General features: G+C 39.9%; 1 protein-coding gene and 1 long non-coding RNA gene across 6 annotated transcripts in view; one reads left to right on the forward strand and one right to left on the reverse strand.

Moving 5' to 3' along the window:
* Positions 1–20961, forward strand: part of LOC310755295 (myosin-4) — a 56462-nt gene extending 35501 nt beyond the window's left edge. The window contains exons 7-40 of one of the 5 annotated variants that reach the window (XR_014544290.1): positions 750–864; positions 949–1041; positions 1182–1245; positions 1331–1429; positions 1531–1634; positions 1881–2019; positions 3303–3421; positions 3520–3669; positions 4267–4437; positions 4922–5225; positions 6487–6548; positions 7500–7587; positions 7683–7800; positions 8183–8306; positions 8391–8527; positions 9392–9647; positions 10086–10328; positions 10432–10608; positions 10694–10839; positions 10930–11020; positions 11105–11494; positions 12396–12522; positions 13000–13118; positions 13736–13932; positions 14257–14440; positions 14550–14715; positions 15406–15530; positions 16482–16790; positions 16881–17084; positions 18294–18419; positions 18512–18682; positions 18774–18878; positions 18997–19285; positions 19395–20961. Coding sequence is in view for 4 of the 5 variants with exons in the window: in XM_083597828.1 (XP_083453954.1) it covers positions 750–864; positions 949–1041; positions 1182–1245; positions 1331–1429; positions 1531–1634; positions 1881–2019; positions 3303–3421; positions 3520–3669; positions 4267–4437; positions 4922–5225; positions 6487–6548; positions 7500–7587; positions 7683–7800; positions 8183–8306; positions 8391–8527; positions 9392–9647; positions 10086–10328; positions 10432–10608; positions 10694–10839; positions 10930–11020; positions 11105–11494; positions 12396–12522; positions 13000–13118; positions 13736–13932; positions 14257–14440; positions 14550–14715; positions 15406–15530; positions 16482–16790; positions 16881–17084; positions 18294–18419; positions 18512–18682; positions 18774–18878; positions 18997–19092; positions 19702–19857 (5275 nt within the window). In the remaining variant the exon portion in view is untranslated. The other 4 variants (XM_083597828.1, XM_083597830.1, XM_083597829.1 and 1 more) reach the window with 4 other exon arrangements.
* Positions 1–22743, reverse strand: part of LOC310755343 — a 183660-nt gene that overhangs the window by 129094 nt on the left and 31823 nt on the right. The gene's annotated exons all lie outside the window — the stretch shown is intronic.

A 22743-nucleotide genomic window follows, 5' to 3' on the forward strand; every position in this document is an offset into this window, starting at 1 on the left:
CCTTTCTAGCTTTTTTATGTGCAGACTTTTGAAATGGAAGCAGGGTGCTGTCATTGTATTAAGGAAAAATCATCCCAATGCTAACCTGGGACAAAACTATATTCATAACTTAAATGGCATAATAGTCATAGTTCTAAGAAACTTTGGAAACTGCAGTTCTGCAATAGGAGCTACTCAGCAGTTTCCAAGATTTCTCATGAAACTGAAATTCCAAAGTCTGTTTGGGAAAAGCCATAGCAGTTAAACTGGTATAAAACCAATGTAAGTTTAAAAGTCCATAGCATATAATTATAACCATCAGAGCAGATGTGGCTAACTCTTGGTCTGGGGACCTGATTTGTGCTGTAAACAAATTTTGGCAGGGGTGACTTAAAAAGGGGGAAATTAAAATAGACCCAGCACAGGGATGGGTGGAGAAATTTAAATTTCTGAATGAGATGTAAATCACTCCCTCCCCAGTCATCAGATCAATCCTTTGATGAGCAGGGAGGGGACAATAGGCCCCTCCTCAGCTGATCTACAAGGATCACCTGACGAGAGGGAGGCTGTGTGTATGCAACAATGTGTGTGCAAGAGTGTAGTAGGATGGCCACAGCTACTTTTAGCCACATATTTGGCTAGCATGCAGTCCCTGCAAGGTTGACCAAGAGTAAATGTGGCTTCAGGCAAAAAATGTTAGCCACTTCTGACCCATTGTTGAGAGACTTTCCCCTTGACTATTGGTTTCCTGTCCCACCTTTCATCAACAGTGGAGAATCTGGTGCTGGAAAGACTGTGAACACGAAACGTGTCATCCAGTACTTTGCAACAATTGCAGCCACAGGTGAGAAGAAAAAGGAGGAGGCCACAGCAGGCAAAATGAAGGTAAGCTTTGTGTCACAAAAGGATGAAATGTGGTTTTGATGCAGTCTCTATATAATTAATCTTACAATAATACATACATTGCAGGGTACCCTTGAAGATCAAATCATCAGTGCCAACCCCTTGCTGGAGGCTTTTGGAAACGCAAAGACTGTGAGGAATGACAACTCCTCACGTTTCGTAAGTCATCTGCAGAACCTGAACATAATAGTTGGCCTTTAAGTGTAGTGCCTTATCATCACACACAGCAAATCTGTAGTAACCTATATGCAGAATCTGCCTCCTAGAATTTGTAATTGCCTATCTTTTCCTTTTTAAAGGGTAAATTCATCAGAATCCATTTTGGTGCCACAGGCAAACTGGCTTCTGCTGACATTGAAACATGTAAGGGCTCCTTCTTTAGATGAACTCTTTGTTTGTTTGTTTGTTTGTTTGTTCGTTTGTTCATTCTATTTCATTACCTTGCCAGATTTGCTAGAGAAGTCCAGAGTTACTTTCCAGCTGAAAGCTGAAAGAAGCTACCACATCTTTTATCAGATCATGTCCAACAAGAAGCCAGAACTAATTGGTAAGAGGCATTTGTTATAGTGGCTGCTGCTGCTGTTGCTAAAATCTTGTGCTGATGCTGGATTATGCAATGGATGAAAACCTGTGCTTCTCCTTATTCAGAGATGTTGCTGATTACTACCAACCCATATGACTTTCACTTTGTGAGTCAGGGTGAGATCACTGTTGCCAGCATCAATGATCAAGAAGAGTTGATGGCAACTGATGTAAGTAACTTATAGAATGGAATATATGGAATTTAATTAGACCAGTTTTGGGCTGAATTTATTCAACAGAAATTAGATGTCTTGGGGTGAGGCATTCTAGAAATGCTGGGGTTGATGATGTGTGTCTGCGTAGGGTGGGGGGGGGGGGAAATCACAGTGCACTAATAGCCGAAATGCTCTTCCTCCAAATGAAATGGTAATTTGAAGGGCCAGTTTTTGCTCAGCATTTTAACTTTTGATTGATAGGAAGCCATTGACATCCTGGGTTTCACTGCTGAGGAAAAGACAGCCATTTACAAGCTAACTGGAGCTGTAATGCACTATGGGAACATGAAGTTCAAGCAGAAGCAACGTGAGGAGCAGGCTGAGCCAGATGGCACTGAAGGTATTCACAAAGTATCTCTGTTATGGCATTATACTTGGGGCCCTAAATACAATATGGATTGTGTGTGGATATGAAGCAGCAATTTACGGTACATAGTCTATTAATAAGGTATTGTTCTTTATTATGACTATTTACCTCACTGATTAACAAACATGTTGTTAGGTGGCCAAATCTTAGAATCATAGTATTGTAGAGTTGGAAGGGATCCCAAGGGTCATCTAGTCCAACCCCCTTGCAATGCAGGAATCTCAACTAAAGCAACCATGACTGATTGACTGATTGTAGCCTCTGCTACAAAGCTCCAAGAAAGGAGAGTCCATCACCTCTCAGAATCTACTCCACTGTAGAACAGCTCTTACTGTCAGAAAGTTCTTCCTGATGTTTCTCAGAGTCTCCTTTCTTGTAATTTGAATCCATTGTTTGGGTCCTAGCATCTGGAGCAGGAAAAAACAAGCTTGCTCCATCTTCCGTGCAACAGTCCTTTAAATGTGAAGATGGCTATCATATCTCCTCTCACTCTCCTCTTTACCAGGCTAAACATACTCAGTTCCCTCAAACACATAAGGCTTGGTTCCCAGACCCTTGATATCATCTTGGTCGCCATCCTCTGCACATGTTGCAGCTTGTTAATATCTTTCTTAAAAGGTGTTGCTCAGAACTGGATACAGTACTCCAGGTGTGGTCTGATCAAGGCAGAATAGAGTGATACTATTACTTCCCTTGGGGTGTATGGAGTCTTTGGGGAGGGGTAGTACTTCTGGTTGGGGACACATGTTGCTCCTTCTGGGGTAGTTTGTCCTCCTTTGGTCCCCAACCTACACTCAGCTCTCACCTGTGGCTCCTAGAAGCTGTCAGCATGCGACAGCGGCCACACCCCGAGAACAGCTTTGACTGGCCAGCTAAACCAGGTGAGGATAGCTGATAGGTCTCAAACCCTTTGAAAGTTAGGGTCTTCCCCTGCATGTGAAGACAGACTCCAGAAGACTGAACGTTCAATACCAATAGTGGGCCCAATGGTCAAGAAGGTGGTTACTGCATGTGCTGTAGAGGGAAGTAAGGGACAAATGGGGCTCATCAACCTGGGAAAGTAGCTCATCTAGGAGAACCATTTGATTGATAATAGTGTAAGTGAAACTGAACAATTTAGAAAAGATTCTGAAACCTATATAATTTTGAGGTTAATGATTGTCATAAGTAGAATCTATGTCAGACAAGCAAAATATATTTTGATAAATTATGGTCTATTTGTGCTGATAATCCTTTCTTCTTATGTTTGTGTTCAGTGGCTGACAAGGCTGCCTACCTCATGAACCTCAATTCAGCAGATCTGCTGAAAGCTTTGTGCTACCCCCGAGTCAAGGTCGGCAATGAATACGTCACCAAAGGCCAAACTGTTCAGCAGGTGAAAATCTATGAAATGCTGGATGCACCACTACTATCCCTCGGAGGTTTGGTCCTCTGCTTTGTATATTAACTCCAGTTTGTATCATGTTATTCTAGGTGTATAATAATGTCGGAGCTTTGGCTAAAGCTGTCTTTGAGAAGATGTTCTTGTGGATGGTTGTTCGTATTAACCAGCAACTGGATACTAAACAGCCAAGGCAATACTTCATTGGTGTGCTGGACATTGCTGGCTTTGAGATCTTTGATGTAAGTGAATGGAACCTTGTCACAACGAAAGTGGATCCCCACTCCCCAGGTCTTTTAAAATCTCCTGGAATGCTCCTTCTGAAATAACCTGGTCAGCTTGTAGCACAGGATGCCAATTCCCACAACTGTACTGCAATGGACTGACTGGACAAGCTTTGCAGGTGGTAATAACTCATCTAAGTAGCACAGGTTCATAATTTCAAAAGATAGCTAGTATACAGGGAAGTCTTGAGAAAGTGTTACTAGAGAATGATGAGGTCCAGGATAGCTCCAACATTGCAGAAGGACCTCAGTGAAGCTGACAGTACACTTAAAATGGGTAGGGATGAATACACAGAAGTCCCTCTGACCCCATTAATATTACTTCTATTTATAGCATTTTTCTTCATCTGTTAGGTCCATCTATGTAGTATATTTAATCCAAGTTAATGTCTAATGGGTGGAAATCTTTCAATCAGGTTAAGGGTAGCTTAGGTAGACATGCAGGTGGAAAATAAGCATATGGGTGGAAAATATCATGAAGTACTGTACCTAGAATTGAAAGTGGGTCGCACTGAGTTGTACTCTTTAGAATAAATGTACTCTTTCCCCCACTAGTACAACAGCCTGGAGCAGCTGTGCATCAACTTCACTAATGAGAAACTGCAACAGTTTTTCAACCATCACATGTTTGTGCTGGAGCAAGAGGAGTACAAGAAAGAAGGAATTGAATGGGAGTTCATTGACTTTGGAATGGATTTGGCTGCCTGCATTGAACTCATTGAGAAGGTCTTTTTAAAAAGTTTTTGTTAATCTTGCATACAATGTAATTAAGCAGTCTTTAAAGTTTGAAAGATGTGTCCTTACTTTAAACAACAAAACAGCCATTTTATTTAATTTAAATTCATTCTTATAAAATAGTATTTGCTTGCGACATAAAAATAACGGGAAGAGAGAGGGTCAAATCTGCTTCTTAATGTAAAAATGCCTTGATATGGCATTTTAGAAACTCTTGCCATACTCAAAATACAATCATTCAACAGGAAGCCTTACAGAACAATTCTTGACTGTCATTGTGCAATGAAATCCCGACCTTAAGTTACATATTTGCAGAAAGAACCTCTTGCTTTATTTCCCCTCATTAAAACCACAACACGAGGTGGCTGGCCAAAAAAACCTATCCCTATGACACTTGCTTGCAATAATATATGCTAATATTACAAGCCAACAGCACACAAGTTATAAAATCTTGCTTTCTCTCTGCTTCTTATAGCCAATGGGTATTTTCTCCATCCTAGAAGAAGAGTGCATGTTCCCCAAGGCAACAGACACTTCTTTTAAGAACAAGCTCTATGACCAGCATCTTGGCAAATGCAAGAACTTTGAAAAGCCCAAACCTGGCAAAGGCAAGGCTGAGGCTCACTTCGCCCTGGTCCATTATGCCGGCACTGTGGACTACAACATCAGTGGGTGGCTGGACAAGAACAAGGACCCCCTGAATGAAACAGTTGTAGGACTGTACCAGAAATCTTCAATGAAGACATTGGCCTTATTGTTTGCAGACCGCCCTGCAGAAGGTAATTCCTGCTGCAATTTGCAATTGGCTCATGAACATAACCCTGATTAGGAAGGAAGGAACTTAAGTTCAGTAACAGCAACCATTTACTGGGAGTGCTGCAGCACCATCCACATATGGCAAAACTCAGTCAGTCTGTTTGAAGATTCAAGAAGGGCAAAATCACACACTGATTTTAAACCATCAAATGTTAAACCATCAAATATTTTGCATACACATCATACATTTTAAGCACACATGCAAGAATCCTGGGAACTGTAGTTTAAGGATGCTAGGAATTATAGCTCTGTGAAGGGAAAATTACAGCTCTCAGGAATCTTCTTTTTTTGGGAGGGAAGCAATGTACTAGGAATGTATGGTGTGTGCGCAATTGCAGCTCCTCTGGCTTTTTCTGAGGACCACTCAACTAACACTTCAGCATATCTCTGTTCCAAATATTATTTCACATTCACCCATCGCTTGTCTTTAAATAATCGTACAAGAATCATAACCTTCCAACCATCGGAGTAAATATGGTGACAATATATTATTATGCTTAGGTCTGGAAGTCCCCACCCCCACCCCCTTACTGGGAACAGCATTTGCAGCCTCATTGCAGCAACAGGATAACACAGGGTCACATTCTGGTGTGGTTGTTTTCCTGCACCTCTCATGTAGGGAACAATGAGGCATTGCAAAAGTCAAGAAGCCAGCCAGTATTAGTCTGGGCTCCCTGTGAGCTGGATTTCCAGAGAAGACCTGAGTGAAGACTTTGCCCATCTGGGTCTGCTCTGGGAGTATTTAAGAAGCTGTGGCAGGGTGAGGGTTGACCATTTAGGGGGTTACTTTGAACTTGCTGTGGTTGTTTTTTTTTATAAAAAAAAAACCAGTTGCTGTTTTCAGAGCCAGGAAGGCATTTGTGCTACAGTCACTTGACTGGCCAGGTCTATGGGTTTTGCCTGCCTCATAGCAATCGTCAAACTTTATGGTGGAAGAGGGAGACCCCTAAACTTTAGTCAGTTGGAATGGTTCATCAACCAACAGGCAAGCTGATTGATCTTCCTGATAAATGCCAAATGCTTACACCAAACCTGTTGCATCTGTAATCAATAAAGTTGTCACCTAATTTGAATCCAACACACTCTCCCATCCTTGTCCTTGGTCTGTGCACTCCACTGCTGCCTCACTGAACCTACAGCCACAAAGGTAGTTTATACAGAAGAATAACACATAAAATCCCTGATGTATATGTTTTAATTATAATATGTTTTATTATTATTCAGAGGGAAAGAAGGCTGCAAAGAAGAAGGGTTCCTCATTCCAGACTGTCTCTGCTCTTTTCAGGGTATAGTAAAATCTTGGCTTAAGATATTTGTAAGGGGAGAAAATTCTGATTTCATAGGGCTGCCATACGGCCAAGTTTTCCCGGACGTATCCGGGATTTGGGCAGCAGAAGTGGCGCCAGGGCGGATTTTCGCGGAGTCAACAAAATGTCTGGGGAAACCCAGACGTACGGCAACCAGGGCGATTATTTGAAAGAAATGCTTTAAAAATCATAGAAAAGCCTGTCCCTTTTTAAAGAATATTTTGGGAATATAGCAACCCTAGATTTCACAATCACAGAACACCAGCATGCCTCTAAGCACAAGAGAAACGTATTATAGGTGAAGGCTGAAATTCTGTGGTAGAGTACATTGCCTGACCCCAGTTTTGATCTTTGCTCAGGAAAGACTCTAGTCTAAAATCCTGAGGAACTGCTACCAGTCAGTGTAAACATTACTGTGCTAGACAGACCAATATTCTGACTCCATAGAAGGCACCTTTGTATGCTCTGATAGATCCATCAAGAGTTTAAGAGTCCAAGACTGCTTAGTCCTAGAACAGAAAGCATGCAACTGAGCTTCTTGGAGAATGGGCATGATAAATAAATTATACAAAACACTAGGTCACTGCATTCTAGTCTAGCTGAAGTCTCACAATGGTCTATGATCTGGAGATTACCAAGGCAAACTTGAAAGTGCCCAAGTCTTTATCACTAGAATAGTGCACAGTTTGTGAATTGGATAAGGATTATTTTTTGAAAAACCCACCTAGGTATCTAGGAGCAATCCCAAATTGTGCTCTCAATTTGTCAGAGGAAGTATGAGTCCAATCAGGTTAACCACACACCAATTTCATAGAGGGTTTTCACAGTTTTTCTCTAATTTTTCTTACTACCTATGGAAAATTTAAAGGAAGTTTTGCATGTATATGTGTGTGGAATTTGTTAACCAGGCTCTGACTTCTAATTCCACAGGAGAACTTAAACAAACTGATGAGCAACCTGAGGAGTACTCATCCACATTTTGTGCGTTGCCTAATCCCCAATGAAACTAAAACCCCTGGTAAGACACAGAACTCTACTTTGATTTTTAAAAAGAAAGATGCGATGCACCAGTTGGATACATTTTGGTATTCATATCTTCTCTTATTTTCTAAGGTGCCATGGAACATGAACTTGTATTGCACCAACTGAGATGTAATGGTGTGCTGGAGGGCATCAGAATTTGCAGGAAGGGATTCCCAAGCAGGATTATTTATGGTGACTTCAAACAGAGGTCAGACTGCCCCCCAATGATTAACCTATTGGTTGTTTGTAGTTGTTTTGCCCCCCCAATAGTTTTGAGTTGCTTTTTGACTGTTTCTAATATTGCATTATAGTAGTTAGCACCACGTTTGGACAAAAGGCTTGGGGGGGGGGGGAATGCCATCAGTGACAATTAATAGTCCTTGCATGAAGAGATTACAAGAAGGCCCCAGTTAAATTTAGCCTCAGTTAAATTTTACTAGTCTCCCTGATTTAGGTAAATGGCCATTAGGAATAATATTTGTTTAAACATTTACAATCAGATGCTAAACCGGATGGACCATTGGTCTGACCGAGTTCCATGAACATGGCATCAAATCATAAGCATCTTTATCTTCCACTTCTTCTAACAGATATAGAGTTTTAAATGCAAGTGCCATCCCCGAGGGACAGTTCATGGATAGCAAGAAGGCTTCTGAGAAACTTCTTGGATCTATTGATGTTGACCACACCCAATATAAATTTGGCCACACAAAGGTAAATTTACTTTTTATTACAAGACTGTAAAATTAGAGTTTGTTGAGACAGTGACCAATACTTTGTAATATTTTCTTTTCCCAGGTCTTCTTCAAAGCTGGCCTTTTGGGTCTTCTGGAGGAGATGAGAGATGACAAATTGGCACAGCTGATTACACGTACACAGGCTATGTGTCGTGGCTACTTAGCAAGGGTGGAGTTCCAAAAAATGATGGAAAGGAGGTAGAGTTTTGCCATCTGTAATAGAACTCATGACCACACTGGCCTATCATGTTAATATGCCCTACACAAGGATTACAAATAATAACATATATAAAATACTCTTTGGGCTACTCTCCAAATTCTGGGGCAGATTCTATGTAAAACTTGTAAGAAGTACAGTCGTACCTTGGTTCTCAAACTGAATCCGTTCTAGGAGTCTGTTTGACTTCTGAAACCATTCGAGAACCAAGACACGGCTTCTGATTGCCTGCAGGAGCTTCCTGCAGTCAAGTGGAAGCCATGCTGGACGTTCGGCTTTCGAAAAACATTCAAAAACTAGAATACTCACTTCCAGTTTTCGATTGTTCAGGACCTGAAATGTTTGAGTTGCAAGACATTTGGCTTCTGAGCTTCCACTGTATACCTTTAAAAAGGACTGTGTGTGAAGTGGCACTAAGAGGCAGTTCTCTTAACATTTATTAGGTTTGTATTAAATGTGAGTGTAAGAAGTATAAAAATAAAGTGACAGCTATGCCAAAGAAGCATAATGAAATTTGAACTACTTTATAAAATAGTCCTATTTTTGCAAGCTTTATTTGATAAATTTCTTCATATACCCCGTGTGCTCCTGAAAATATCAACCCCTTCTTTATAAAGAAAAAAAATATTCATTTTTCTTACTCTTTCCTTGAGATATAAACCTACACTTACTCCCAGATAAGTGTAGTTAGTAGTGCAGTCTAAGACCTGTTTTGCAACTGGACAAGAATTGGACAGTTCATAATTTTTTATTAGGAGAGTCACAAAAGAATTTCATTAAACACTTTGATCACACTGTTGTCGTTTTCATCATCAAGGTTTTATTTTGTTGTCTGGTTGTTACAGAGAATCCATCTTTACTATTCAATACAATGTCCGTTCATTTATGAATGTGAAGACTTGGTCTTGGATGAAGTTGTACTTCAAGATCAAGCCTTTGCTGAAGAGTGCTGAATCAGAGAAGGAGATGGCCAACATGAAGGAAGAGTTTGAGAAAACTAAAGAAAGCCTTGCCAAAGCAGATGCCAAAGTGAAGGAACTGGAAGAAAAAATGGTTTCTCTGATGCAAGAGAAGAATGACTTGCAACTCCAAGTCCAATCTGTAAGCATTGTTGGTAACATACATTTTTCTTCACTCTAGACTAGTTTAGGTAGAGGAATTCAGAAATTGCAGGAGAAATGTGGCTATGTTTAATAAATCTGTATATCTCATATACATACTACATATCCTCTACGTAATAGTTCACCACAGTCAAAGTTAAATTGGACATAAGTATTTTTTTACACATATATAGTATACTGGTGAATATAGTTTATTTTGGTATTTGATATACCAACATAACCAGTGTCTATTAAAGAGTGATTTACTTGAACACTGAAAGAATATGGCCTTGAATAGCTTAACAATTAGTTTTAAAGGTGAGGCCATGTGCACATTCCTTTGTGTAAGTAGATTCTGTGCAAGAGATCTGTGTGTGCATGAACTTCTTAAGTAGGATAATAATATTATTGCTATATGACATACATTTTCCCTGTATAGGAAGCTGATGGCTTGGCAGATGCTGAGGAGAGATGTGACCAGCTGATCAAAACCAAAATTCAGCTGGAAGCTAAAATTAAGGAGCTGACTGAACGGGCAGAGGATGAGGAGGAAATGAATGCTGAGCTGACAGCCAAAAAGAGGAAACTGGAAGATGAATGCTCAGAGCTGAAGAAAGACATTGATGATCTTGAGTTAACACTGGCCAAGGTGGAAAAGGAGAAGCATGCCACAGAAAACAAGGTAATGGTCACAATGTGCTCAGCTCTGCAACCAATAGTCAGAATGTTGTATTATCATTCCAGGGTGGAATGATACATTGAATCTGTTTGTTCATTTCTAAAAGGTGAAAAACCTCACTGAAGAGATGGCAGTCTTGGATGAGACCATTGCCAAACTGACCAAGGAAAAGAAAGCCCTCCAAGAGGCCCATCAGCAGACCTTGGATGACCTGCAGGCAGAGGAGGACAAAGTCAATACTCTGACCAAAGCAAAGACCAAGCTGGAGCAGCAAGTGGACGATGTAAGCACCATCACATGCAGAAGAATAACCGTGGGGTGAAAGTAGTATTAGAGTTACAAAGTCTTCCCCCCCTCTTTGTCCTTAGCTTGAAGGGTCCCTGGAGCAAGAAAAGAAACTTCGCATGGACCTGGAAAGATCCAAGAGGAAGCTTGAAGGTGATCTGAAGCTGGCCCAGGAATCCACAATGGATTTGGAGAATGATAAGCAGCAGCTGGATGAAAAGCTTAAGAAGTAAGTATGGTTTACTGCCTAGAAGACTTTTTGGGAGCTCTTTATGGCACCCAGCCCTCTTAGAATTTGACTGTGTTTTGTTGTGAAAAGGAAAGACTTTGAAATCAGCCAGCTACAAAGCAAAATTGAAGATGAACAGGCCTTGGGCTCCCAGCTTCAGAAGAAGATAAAGGAGTTACAGGCAAGTCAAGCACATATTGACTCCATCATATGAAAATCAGTTCATCAGGGAAGACTCTGTTAATGGCTGCTTCTCTTTCTCTAGGCCCGTATTGAGGAACTGGAGGAGGAGATTGAGGCTGAGCGTGCATCTCGGGCCAAAGCAGAGAAGCAGCGGGCTGATCTCTCCAGAGAACTTGAAGAGATCAGTGAGCGTCTGGAGGAAGCTGGTGGGGCAACCGCAGCTCAGATTGAGATGAACAAGAAACGTGAGGCAGAATTCCAGAAAATGCGCAGGGACCTTGAAGAAGCCACTCTGCAACATGAAGCCACTGCATCTGCTCTCCGCAAGAAGCATGCAGACAGTGCAGCTGAACTTGGGGAACAAATTGATAACCTGCAACGTGTGAAACAGAAGCTGGAGAAGGAGAAGAGTGAGCTGAAGATGGAGATTGATGACCTTGCCAGTAATATGGAGTCAGTTTCCAAAGCAAAGGTATACTGCAGCAGTATATACTTTCCTTTAGCTTTATCAGGTGGAGGCACAACATACAGAATTCACAATCTTATATGTGGTATATAAATGTAATAATAAATACATGGTTTGGGAATATAAAGAGATTGATACGTGGGTTACAGTAGCACCCATTCAAGTACCTAAAAGCAAAAGCAAAATACTCATATTAAGCAGATGGAACAGTGGGTAGTATATTGGATTTTTATGTAAGAGAGCAGCTTCTAAGTTTTTTTTAATAGGTCTACACAAAACACTTTATTTATACCTTAAATCTACAAAATGTGCTTAGAGCAAATGATCCACCTGGCTCATGCAGGGACAACCAGAAGAGTGTCTGGAGTAGCTGTCATTTGGTGCTATGTCTATAATAATACTGATTTTTTTATTTATAAAAATATTTGCATAAAGTAATTTCTTTAAAAAGAAATTCAAAGTAGTTTACAACAATTCAAAATTACAATTTACCAACTATTACAGAAATTATTCCATAACAGCAAACATAAAGCATGGTCACCTAAATAAGCATCTATCTCAGTGCTGTTGTGATAAATATTATTTATCCCTGCCCCCACTTTCCTGATACTTCTTCCCAATGTGTATCATACTGTAATGTGACACTGCTATAGTCAAATTATTTTGATAAATTATGTGGGGAAATGGAAGAGGAATTCACTGTAGCACTAAGTGAATTGCTTCTTCAGTGCAAGCATATCTGCTTGCTATCCCTACCAGCACCCTGAACCAGTTTGAGGGAGCATGCACAGGTGGAGAGGGGAAAGCCCTGTTGTGCTAGTGGAGGTCATTGTGCTGGCAGGGCCAGTTAGTTAAATCTGGCCTCAGCTGTTTTATATAGCTATACACTTTATTATTTCACATCTAGGCAAATCTTGAAAAGATAAGCCGCACTTTAGAAGACCAGCTTAGTGAACTTAAAGCAAAGGAGGAACAGAACCAACGCACTATTAATGACCTGACTGCTCAAAGAGCTCGTCTGCAGACAGAAGCTGGTAAGAAACTGAAAGTTAATTATTTAATGCTGCAATTCTTAGGTCCAAAGATAGCAAAGTACCAATCTACTATGTCTGTACTATACAATTGAATCTTAACTGCACACAAGTTTAGGGCAATGTTTTTTCCTTTTCTCGCAACACGATTTCATTATGAAATCTGATTCTATGATTGTTTGTTCGGAAGTAAGTTTCTCCAGCTGCAATAGGACTTGTTAGCAAACGAGTGAGGTTTATCTAAGTGTGGCTAATTTATAACTACTAAGAAAAATATTTTATGAATAGTGAACATGATTAATTTATTTGTTGTTACAAATAAATTAATGCATTTGTTGTTATAACCATCAAGGTCATTTCAACCACCGCTTAAAAAGAAATATGTACATACTATACAAAATATACATAGATCTATACATACAATAGATACATAGATAATATGTACAGGTATATATTCCATTTAATCCGTTCTCTTTTCAGGTGAATACTCACGCCAAGTTGAAGAAAAAGATTCACTGATTTCTCAGCTCACAAGAGGCAAGCAAGCCTTTACCCAACAGATTGAGGAACTAAAGAGGCAGCTTGAGGAAGAGATAAAGGTGTGTATTTTGTTCAACATTGCAAGCCCTCTATCACAGTTCTAAACAACACAGGGCCTCTTTATCCTATTTAGTTATTGACACCCATGTGCATTCTGCAGAAATCCTGATTATTGTCATTTCAGAAGCTCTAAGGTTGCTCAGGAAACTTCTCTAGATATCTCCCTATGGTTGTCTCTCTATTATTTCATTCAAATGGGCAAAAGATTGCATGTGCTTACCTATTTTAGGCTGCTTGCAAACTAGGCATTTATTCTGGTATAGCTATGATTTGTTCACTCACATTTGAAGGAACAACCACATCACGACATCAACATTAAATCGCTCTCTTGTGTTTTCTGCACAATTCTTCCATCTCTTTGGAGAGTCAGAAAAGCTGACTTTGGGAGCAAGAGCAGAATACTAGCATAATAAGTGGGATGTGGACAGGAAGATGTAAAACTGAGGCAGGGATGACATGCTGGAGATGCCCCGTCTTTCTCAATTTTTTGTGTATTTCCTCAGGGCAGCTAAAAATAAACATTAAAAATACAAATGCAATAGAAACTATGCAACATAAGAACAGACATGGGTAACACCCCGACATTCATAACTACAAAATTATTTCCTTATTTCAGGCCAAGAATGCACTTGCCCATGGTTTGCAATCTGCCCGACATGACTGTGACTTGCTCCGGGAGCAGTTTGAAGAGGAGCAGGAGGCCAAGGCTGAGCTGCAACGTGCCATGTCTAAGGCCAATAGTGAAGTTGCGCAGTGGAGAACCAAGTATGAAACAGATGCCATTCAACGCACAGAAGAGTTAGAGGAAGCCAAGTAAGTACAAGAACCAAAAGCAAGGGAGAGAAAGGGAACTCAAAAGTAGAAGAAAGTATGTCATTGTGTAGTTGGAATTGGGGGAAATAGTTATTTGTATCACTCAGTGAACAGAACAGGTCACTGAGTTATTTATGCTAGGCTCAAAGCAACAGAGATATTGTAATAATGCAATCATATCAGTGTTAACATGGAAGGAGCTGATGACATGTCAAGACAAAGTTTGAATGGAAAATCAAATTTGTTTTTGAGACCATTCTTAGTAAGCCATTTATTATAATGGATGATTAAGAACCACTAAGTGTTGTAATCACATTTCTCTAGGAAAAAGCTGGCTCAACGTCTGCAGGATGCTGAAGAGCACGTAGAGGCTGTGAATTCCAAATGTGCTTCCCTTGAGAAGACAAAGCAAAGGCTACAGAATGAAGTGGAGGACCTGATGATTGATGTGGAAAGGTCCAATGCAGCCTGTGCAGCTCTAGATAAGAAGCAGAAGAACTTTGATAAGGTACTTTTGGCCATAATTTGAAAGAAAACCCAGCACATTGCAACAAATCTTCAGGTACAAATGAACACATTTCTTATTTCTTGTGTTTCTTCTTTCTGGTGTTTTGCAGATTCTGGCAGACTGGAAACAGAAATATGAGGAAACACAGTCTGAACTGGAAGCTTCCCAGAAGGAGTCTCGCTCTCTCAGCACAGAGCTCTTTAAGATGAAGAATGCTTATGAGGAATCTTTGGATCACTTGGAAACTCTGAAGCGTGAAAACAAGAATCTCCAACGTAAAACCACTTTTTCATAATAACTGCAAAAAAACTGTGAAGTTCGTTTTGCAGAGCTGAAGCAGTAGATCATAAGGATGGGATATCTCATACAGTCCTTCTCCCCAAAGCTAGAATAGACACCCGTGTGCATAAGAGTTCACAATGAGTGTCTTCACAACATGCAGTTTTATTATGCAGTCTTCACAAGGCTTATGAGGAGCTTTACATATTAGGTCATTAGGTGTTGTATAAAATTAAAAATAAAATAGGTCTGACCCACAGGGATGCAATCTAAAATTATGCCAGTATGGCATAACAATTAGAGTGCTGGACTATGACCTGGAAGACCAGGGTTTGAATCCCCACTAAACCATGAAGCTCACTGTGTGATCTTGGGCCAGTCATCATCTCCTAGCCTAATCTACCTCAAATGGTTGTTGTGAGAATGAAATGGGGAGGAAAAGAACCATGTGCACAACATTGAGCTCCTTGGAAGAGACAGGTGGTATATAAAATGTAATAAATAAATTAATATAAATGAACGAATAAATGAATAAAATAATGCTAGTACTATAATAGTTCACTCCAAATAGTGGAGCTGGGATGAATAACTGAAATCCTCCTTCCCAAACCTTCCTACATCTGTTTATTATTAGTTGCATAAACACTATTAATCTCCTTTCTCCTTTCTTTGTGTGAAACTAACAGAGGAGATTTCTGACCTCACGGAACAGATCGCTGAGGGAGGAAAGGCCATCCATGAATTAGAGAAAGTGAAGAAGCAGATTGAGCAAGAGAAATCTGAACTGCAGGCTTCTCTAGAGGAAGCTGAGGTAAACAATACAATTATGCATAATGAAAAGACACAAATTATTGATCTGTAATACTGTGAAATAATTGAAGAGGCAACCAGAACGATGATGATAAGATAAGAACATTGCTGGATCAGATTGAAGGTCCATTTAGTCCTACAATCTGCTTTTTACTTGGAGGTCCACAAGCAGGGCATGAAGGCAATAGTCCAATCCTGTTGTTGTTCAGTGTCACAAATGGGACCTGCAACAAAATGCTGCAATGTGGAGTTCTCTTGTTTAGTATTTCAATCCATCGGTCAGCAATGCCTTCTTCCATTCCATTCCATTCTCTGCCCTTCAGCCATCAACATTCTGTGGTCACTGAGCAAGCTCTGCTCTCTTGTAGGCTGCTTCTGAGTCCCACCCTTTTTTGTACTTCTGCAAACATTGCTGTTCCCTCAGATCTTCTGATACTTCCCTCTTATGTGTGGATGGTACTGTTTGGGATGAGTAACTGTTAGCACTCATGCATAGCCATTGGAAATAGAAGCATTACTGTATGCTTACTGCTATTTTTTACCCCATCCTCTTTTGATGAAGTGGAACATTTACACCCTCATCCCTTACAGATGCTCTGTCCCAAACCAGATGCTCCCTAGTTCTTGTCAGCTTTTCCCCAAAGGTTAGTTTAAAAGCCACTCTGTGACCTTTAGAATCTTAAGTACCAGCTGTCTAGTTCTATTTTGGTACAAGTGAAGACCATCCTTTAATTCAGGTTCAACTTATGCCAAGATGTCCCCAGGTCAAGTTCTGAATACCTAGCTGAACGTGCGAAAGGTAGCATTTCTGAGATGGCTTCCTTTGAGTATGGAAATGTGGTGAATACACTGCTAAATAGTATATTCAATATAATGTTGAGCGTACTTCAATAAGGAAACAGCTGTCAAATTAAGTCCATTATTAACAGCTGTTATAAATGGTTTTCTTAAGGCCTCACTGGAACATGAAGAAGGCAAAATCCTCCGCATCCAACTTGAGCTCAACCAGGTGAAGGCTGATATTGACAGGAGAATTGCAGAGAAGGATGAGGAAATTGATCAGCTGAAGAGGAATCATCTGAGAGTAGTAGAGTCCATGCAGAGCACACTGGACGCTGAGATCAGGAGCAGGAATGATGCCCTGAGAATAAAGAAGAAGATGGAGGGAGATCTGAATGAAATGGAAATCCAGCTGAGCCATGCCAACCGCCAAGCTGCTGAGGCATTAAAGAACCTCAGGAACACCCAAGGAATACTCAAGGTTCATATATATTTCTGTAATCAGGATATAGTTGTGATTGTCATTGTGCAAAGAATGGTCTCACAATAATATCTCAATATCATTTTTTAGGACACCCAGATACATTTGGATGAAGCTATGAGGAGCCAGGAAGATCTGAAGGAGCAAGTGGCCATGGTTGAGCGCAGAGCTAATCTGATGCAGGCTGAGATTGAGGAGCTCCGTGCAGCTCTGGAACAGACAGAGAGGGGCAGGAAAATTGCAGAACAGGAACTTCTGGATGCCAGTGAGCGCGTGCAACTTCTTCACACCCAGGTGAGTTTCTAATATGTAATGGGCACACACAAGGACATGAGGATAATCTGGTGGGGATAAATCAGGTGTAGGCTCTGCTCCAGAAATAAAGAGATTGTTGCTAATGTGTAAATAGGCAATTAACCTACTCATCACCACACAGCCTCTTTTTCTCATCATATTAAGAATCACTACTGTCAAGGGACATGAAGTGGACGTTGGTACTCAATTAAGACCTTGAAGGGAGCTCATTTTATTTATTTAGCGTGTTTTTAGCAAACCCTTTAGCCAATAAATGTTCCAGAACAGTTTACGTAAGATCATTAACAAGCAAAATAGTCCTTGTTCATAGAAAGGTGATTTACAAGGCATGACTCAAGAAGAAAAAGGCATAAGGAGGGAAGAGGAAAACAGGCACCAGTTATTAAAGTAGCATAGTTGTTATAATGACCAGATAGAATGGAAACAGCTTAGTAAGAGGAGCCAAATGAAGCTGGTCTCCTCATGGAATTGATGTAGTGGTCCTCCTTTCTATGTTTCTTTCTGATGCTGCCTAATAGAATGATAATTGCTTGGCAGCAACCTGATGAAATAACCAAGTAACAGTTGAGGGTAGGGATGAATGAAACTATCTGCTTTGATTTCTCTCTGTTTCTCATTTTTCCAATCTTCAGTTCACTAAGTTTCCTCATCAGTTTGTATTTTTTAAAAAGTAACACAAAATTCATTTTTAAAAATTATTATTATTGTTGTTGTTGTTGTTAGCAACAATAGCAGCAGCATTTTAGTGTGCCTTTCTCTTAATATGCACATTTCTGTATGCAAGCAATTTTCCCTAATATAATACATTTGTTATGTCATTCTCACTGATAAATGCATCTTTATTCACACATCCTCAATATGTTTTTCTGCACACATTTTTTGCATCACAAACTTCAGAGAAGGGCACATTTTGAAATATAGATGTATTTAAGTTTTACACATGGTTTCAGGATGTGTGAATTAAAATGTAAACCAAACCAAATTCCTTTCCCATTCCCTAGTTGAGGGAGGGAGGAGCCCAACAGAGCTGGTTTCTGCATCATAGGTATGCTGGGGAAATGTTTGTGGCTCATTTCTGAGTACCTGCAATTGTACTCGGCATCATTCTTTTGTACAAAATGCAAGCAATGTGCATGACATATTTAGGCTTGGTCCTTTACGAAAACTATGATCTCCCATTCTGTATAGAATACCAGCTTGATCAACACCAAGAAGAAGCTGGAAACAGACATCTCACAAATCCAGAGTGAAGTGGAAGAGACTATTCAGGAAGCACGCAATGCAGAAGAGAAAGCCAAGAAAGCCATCACTGATGTGAGTTGGGCAGATTTTCTTTTGAAACTATAATCCTGCTTGCAGTTGGCATGGCTGGTTTCCTAAACTGGGGAAAATTTCTCTATTAATAGGCAGCCATGATGGCTGAGGAACTCAAGAAGGAACAAGACACCAGTGCCCACTTGGAGAGGATGAAGAAGAACCTGGACCAGACAGTGAAGGACTTGCAGCATCGTCTTGACGAGGCAGAACAGCTGGCAATGAAGGGTGGCAAGAAGCAGCTCCAGAAACTGGAGCACAGAGTATGTATTTCTTGTAAACATGTTCACTCAGTTCTACTTCTTGAACAAATTGACCAGCTGGACAGCTAATGGCTAATTCCATTTTCCCCAGGTACGTGAGCTGGAAGCTGAAGTTGAGAATGAGCAGAAGCGCAGTGCTGATGCTATCAAGGGTGTGCGCAAATATGAGAGACGTGTAAAGGAACTAACCTACCAGGTGAGGACAGATATATTTTTTCTGCATCTTTTGGAGGAACTGGTAAAAGCATTTTATAATCAGATGTACTCATGTTGTTTTCTTTTCTTTTGTGAAAAAAATATCCTGCTCTGTCCAGTCTGAGGAAGACCGAAAGAATGTTCTTAGACTCCAGGACCTGGTTGACAAGTTACAGATGAAAGTGAAAGCATACAAGAGACAATCTGAAGAAGCTGTAAGTATTATTCTGAACTTGCTGTAGCTTGAGCTAGAATTATGAAGGTAAATTTGATATAGCAAAGGTTTCGTTTCTATCAATAAGTACAAAATGAATTAGTCTCCATGTGGCAGAATTAGTTGCATGAAACAGGGGAGTTTCACATAAGTGAGACTTATGTGAGAAAAATTATCAGTGGATTGTGCCCTCAGTAACATGAACCCAAATTTTCATAATGGAAAGATTGCAGAAACCTTGCTCATATTGTTTTTAAGAGAAGATCCTTTAGCAGTCTGAGTAATTAAAGCAATATGAAATAGCAATAGTCACTTTTGCATACCACTTTACTGTACACATTGGAGTTCACAATAAAAACTGTGCATTTCTGTAGTCTATTAAAGACATTATCAACTCATATAATAGTATTAAAGTGGTAATATACTGACCAATAATATCATGGGCAGGTCTGGATGTACAAAGAACAGTCAAGCTAAACTAACCAAGGTTTGGCATTATGTCCCAATGCTGCTACTGAGATTTATGCTTTCTCCTATACTCAAAATCATTTATACTATTTAAGTGTTAAAAATCCAGTACCTTGATTCATATATTTTTATCCATTTTCAGGAGGAACAATCCAATGTGAACCTGTCTAAATTCCGCAAGATTCAGCATGAGCTGGAAGAGGCTGAGGAGCGGGCTGACATTGCTGAGTCCCAGGTTAACAAGCTCCGGGTGAAGACCCGAGAGGTGCACAAGAAAGTTGTTGTAAGCGAAGAATAAGCTCAACAAAAAGCTGCAGTGACTGAAGAGAAGCGCAAAATGTGAAGCTCTTTGTCACTTTTGTAATTATCATTGTTCAGTTTCTAGAAAATAAAGATTGTAGATTCCTTTGCAAGATGACAAAAAAGATTCCATGCGTTGCTTTTCTATACAGTACTATTGTTTTCATAGCATTTCATGTACATCATTATTTCTGGCTAACCAAAGCTTTCTTAATTTCAGTAGTATAATTATTGAACTGGAGGAGAAGTCAATATAGATCTTATTGTTACCATTCTTTTGAGTCAGACAATTTTGAATGGCGAAGTCCCTTTTTTACTCCAATTGGATTATTCTGGGCTAGGTGGTTTAAGTCTGTAATCCTAAATTCATTTCCTTGGGAGTCAATTCCATTGATTTCACTGGGACTTATTTCTAGCTAGACATGGTTAGGATGGTGGTCCAAAATCCAAGCAGGGAAGCTTAAGTGGTTTGTGGATCAAGCACTTGGTTTCCCTTTGCTTCAGTCACATTTGAGACAAATTAAATGGATTAGTACTCACAAATTTAAACATTTGAACAAGTATCCCTAAAGGAAAACAACTTCAAATGCCTGACTGAGCTGTGAACAGTCAGCTCTACTCTACGGATTATTATTATTATTATTATTATTATTATTATTATTATTATTTACCCACCTTTTACCCTAAGGCCCCAAGACAGGTTACAACAATTTAAAATACAATATTAAAAACAGTGACCACAAACAGTGACACAAACTGTTTAGCCAGTGAAGTTATTCAACAGTGATTAGTAAGTCTTTCCTCATCAGATAATGACAAACATGCATGTTTTTGAATTTCACAAGAGATCAAGAAAAGGTACAGCATTCTTAGATTAAGCTGCAATATAAATATTTTCTGGTGGAGAGGGGCGGAACCCCCATTAAAACTTGTAATATATTGATTCTTCACCAAAGAAAGTCAGTCAGGATGAGAAAACAACTTCAACTTTATTTTTTTTAAAAAAACACCTTTCAAAACACCAGCAAAGTAAATATAGAAGATAAATATCAAAGCATCTTGGAAGTAAGCAGGGATAATAAAATATGACATTTATCCTTTAGTATGATGCTTTCATCTATCATGGGTTGAGCCCATACCTTCCAGTGTTTCTCAGATGAAAACAGGGACGTTCTAGTCTGCATTAGGAAGCTTCTCCTGCGTTTTGATCTCACTGCACATAAAGACATCATATACACATACACACCTGTCACCTTGAGCAAACTGCAACCTCTCCGCCAAACCTACCTCACTAGATGGTTGTAAAGAAAAAATGTGCGAGGGAAGTGATCGTGTATAAGGCCTTCAACAGATAAATGGAATGAAATAATTCTTTTTGTGATAAGCTGCCTTGAGTCCCTGTCAGGGAAAAAGATAGGATGTGTGCTCTGCTTACAAAATGAATTTGATCTGTGTGCTGCTGCTGCTGCTGCTGCTGCAGCAGCAGCAGCAGAGTCTTAGGCTATGTACACATTAGTGGCTGAAAGCAGTGCTTTGTTTCTTAAAAAATGTTTAGGGGTACTCTCATTTTGAATCAAGAAAATCACCATTTTATAGTTCAAATTGGAAAAAATAATTACAGTAAATGGACAAAAGTACAAAGCTTCACAAAATGTTTAGGGGTATGCGTACCCCTGCATCCCCCCAGAAAAAAGCACTGGCTGAAAGTGTAGCAAAGTAATCACCCACCCCACCTTTAAGTTACATTTCCACTTGCCATACACATCAGAGACAAGGCAGGGATGTCTTTACCAGATGCATTTTCCCTATTTGGTTTCCCCATGCTTGCAATGCGCTTCATCTGCACACGCACAATGGATGTCCCAAATGTACATACCTCAACTTTACTGCGGCTTATGTTTTCAAATCAGACAGAAGCTGGTTTGAGGGGAAATGCATCAGACAGCATTATTTCTCAAGGGACTATATGATCCATAGCTGTCAACGTTTCCCTTTTTTTAAGGGAAATTCCTTTATTCCGAATAGGATTCCTCGCAAGAAAAGGGAAAAGTTGACAGCTATGATATGATCATGTGTACATTGCTTCAAACACCAATGAGGGAAGTGCACTGAAGCATCAAACCCCAAAGCAGGGAGTGCACGTTTCAGCAAAGTACCATCTCTGTCTCAGTATCCCCTGCCTGCTGCCTATTATACTATACTATAATACCGGTCTATTATACAAGGTGGTTGTGTATATCTAAGATTGGGGTCCTCAATTTTTCTGGGCTCAGAGGCACAAATGGGAATCTAAGACACTGTTGTGGGCTCAGAATCCTCACCTACAAAAAAAATAAAATAAATCCCAAGCAAAACACCTATCCAGCAAAAAAAGAAAAACAAACGAAACATAAAAGAAAGCAAGGCAATCCTATCTCAACCAAAAAAATAAAAAATAAAAACCACAAAGAACTCTTCCTTCCTTTATTGAATTTATACACCACTCTTCCTTCCAAAGGAGCCCATTTTTAAAGGAAGGGCAGCACTTAGGGGGCACCAAGGAGAGTGTTAGAGAGAGCTGTGATGCCTACAAGTGCCATACTGGAGATGCCATGTCTGAGATAATCTATATGAATTTCTCTGTGCTCTTCAGAAAGCAGTAAATCCTTGTGAGTGGGAAACAAGACAATAGCACAACAAAAATTTCCATTTGCTTCTGGGTGCTAATTTAAAGTAACAAGAAGGATAGATTATTTTCCTGAAGGTCAAATCTAAAGCTTATGGGAAGGATGAATAATAGCATTGTAGAGTTGGAAGGGATCCCAAGGGTCATCTGGTCTAACCCCCAAATACATTTTGGATGAAATACATTTAAAAGTGCCACCTGGCTCCTGCCGTTTTTCTG

The sequence above is a fragment of the Podarcis filfolensis genome, assembly GCF_964270895.1.
Source record: "Podarcis filfolensis genome assembly, chromosome: 2".
NCBI lineage: Eukaryota > Metazoa > Chordata > Lepidosauria > Squamata > Lacertidae > Podarcis > Podarcis filfolensis.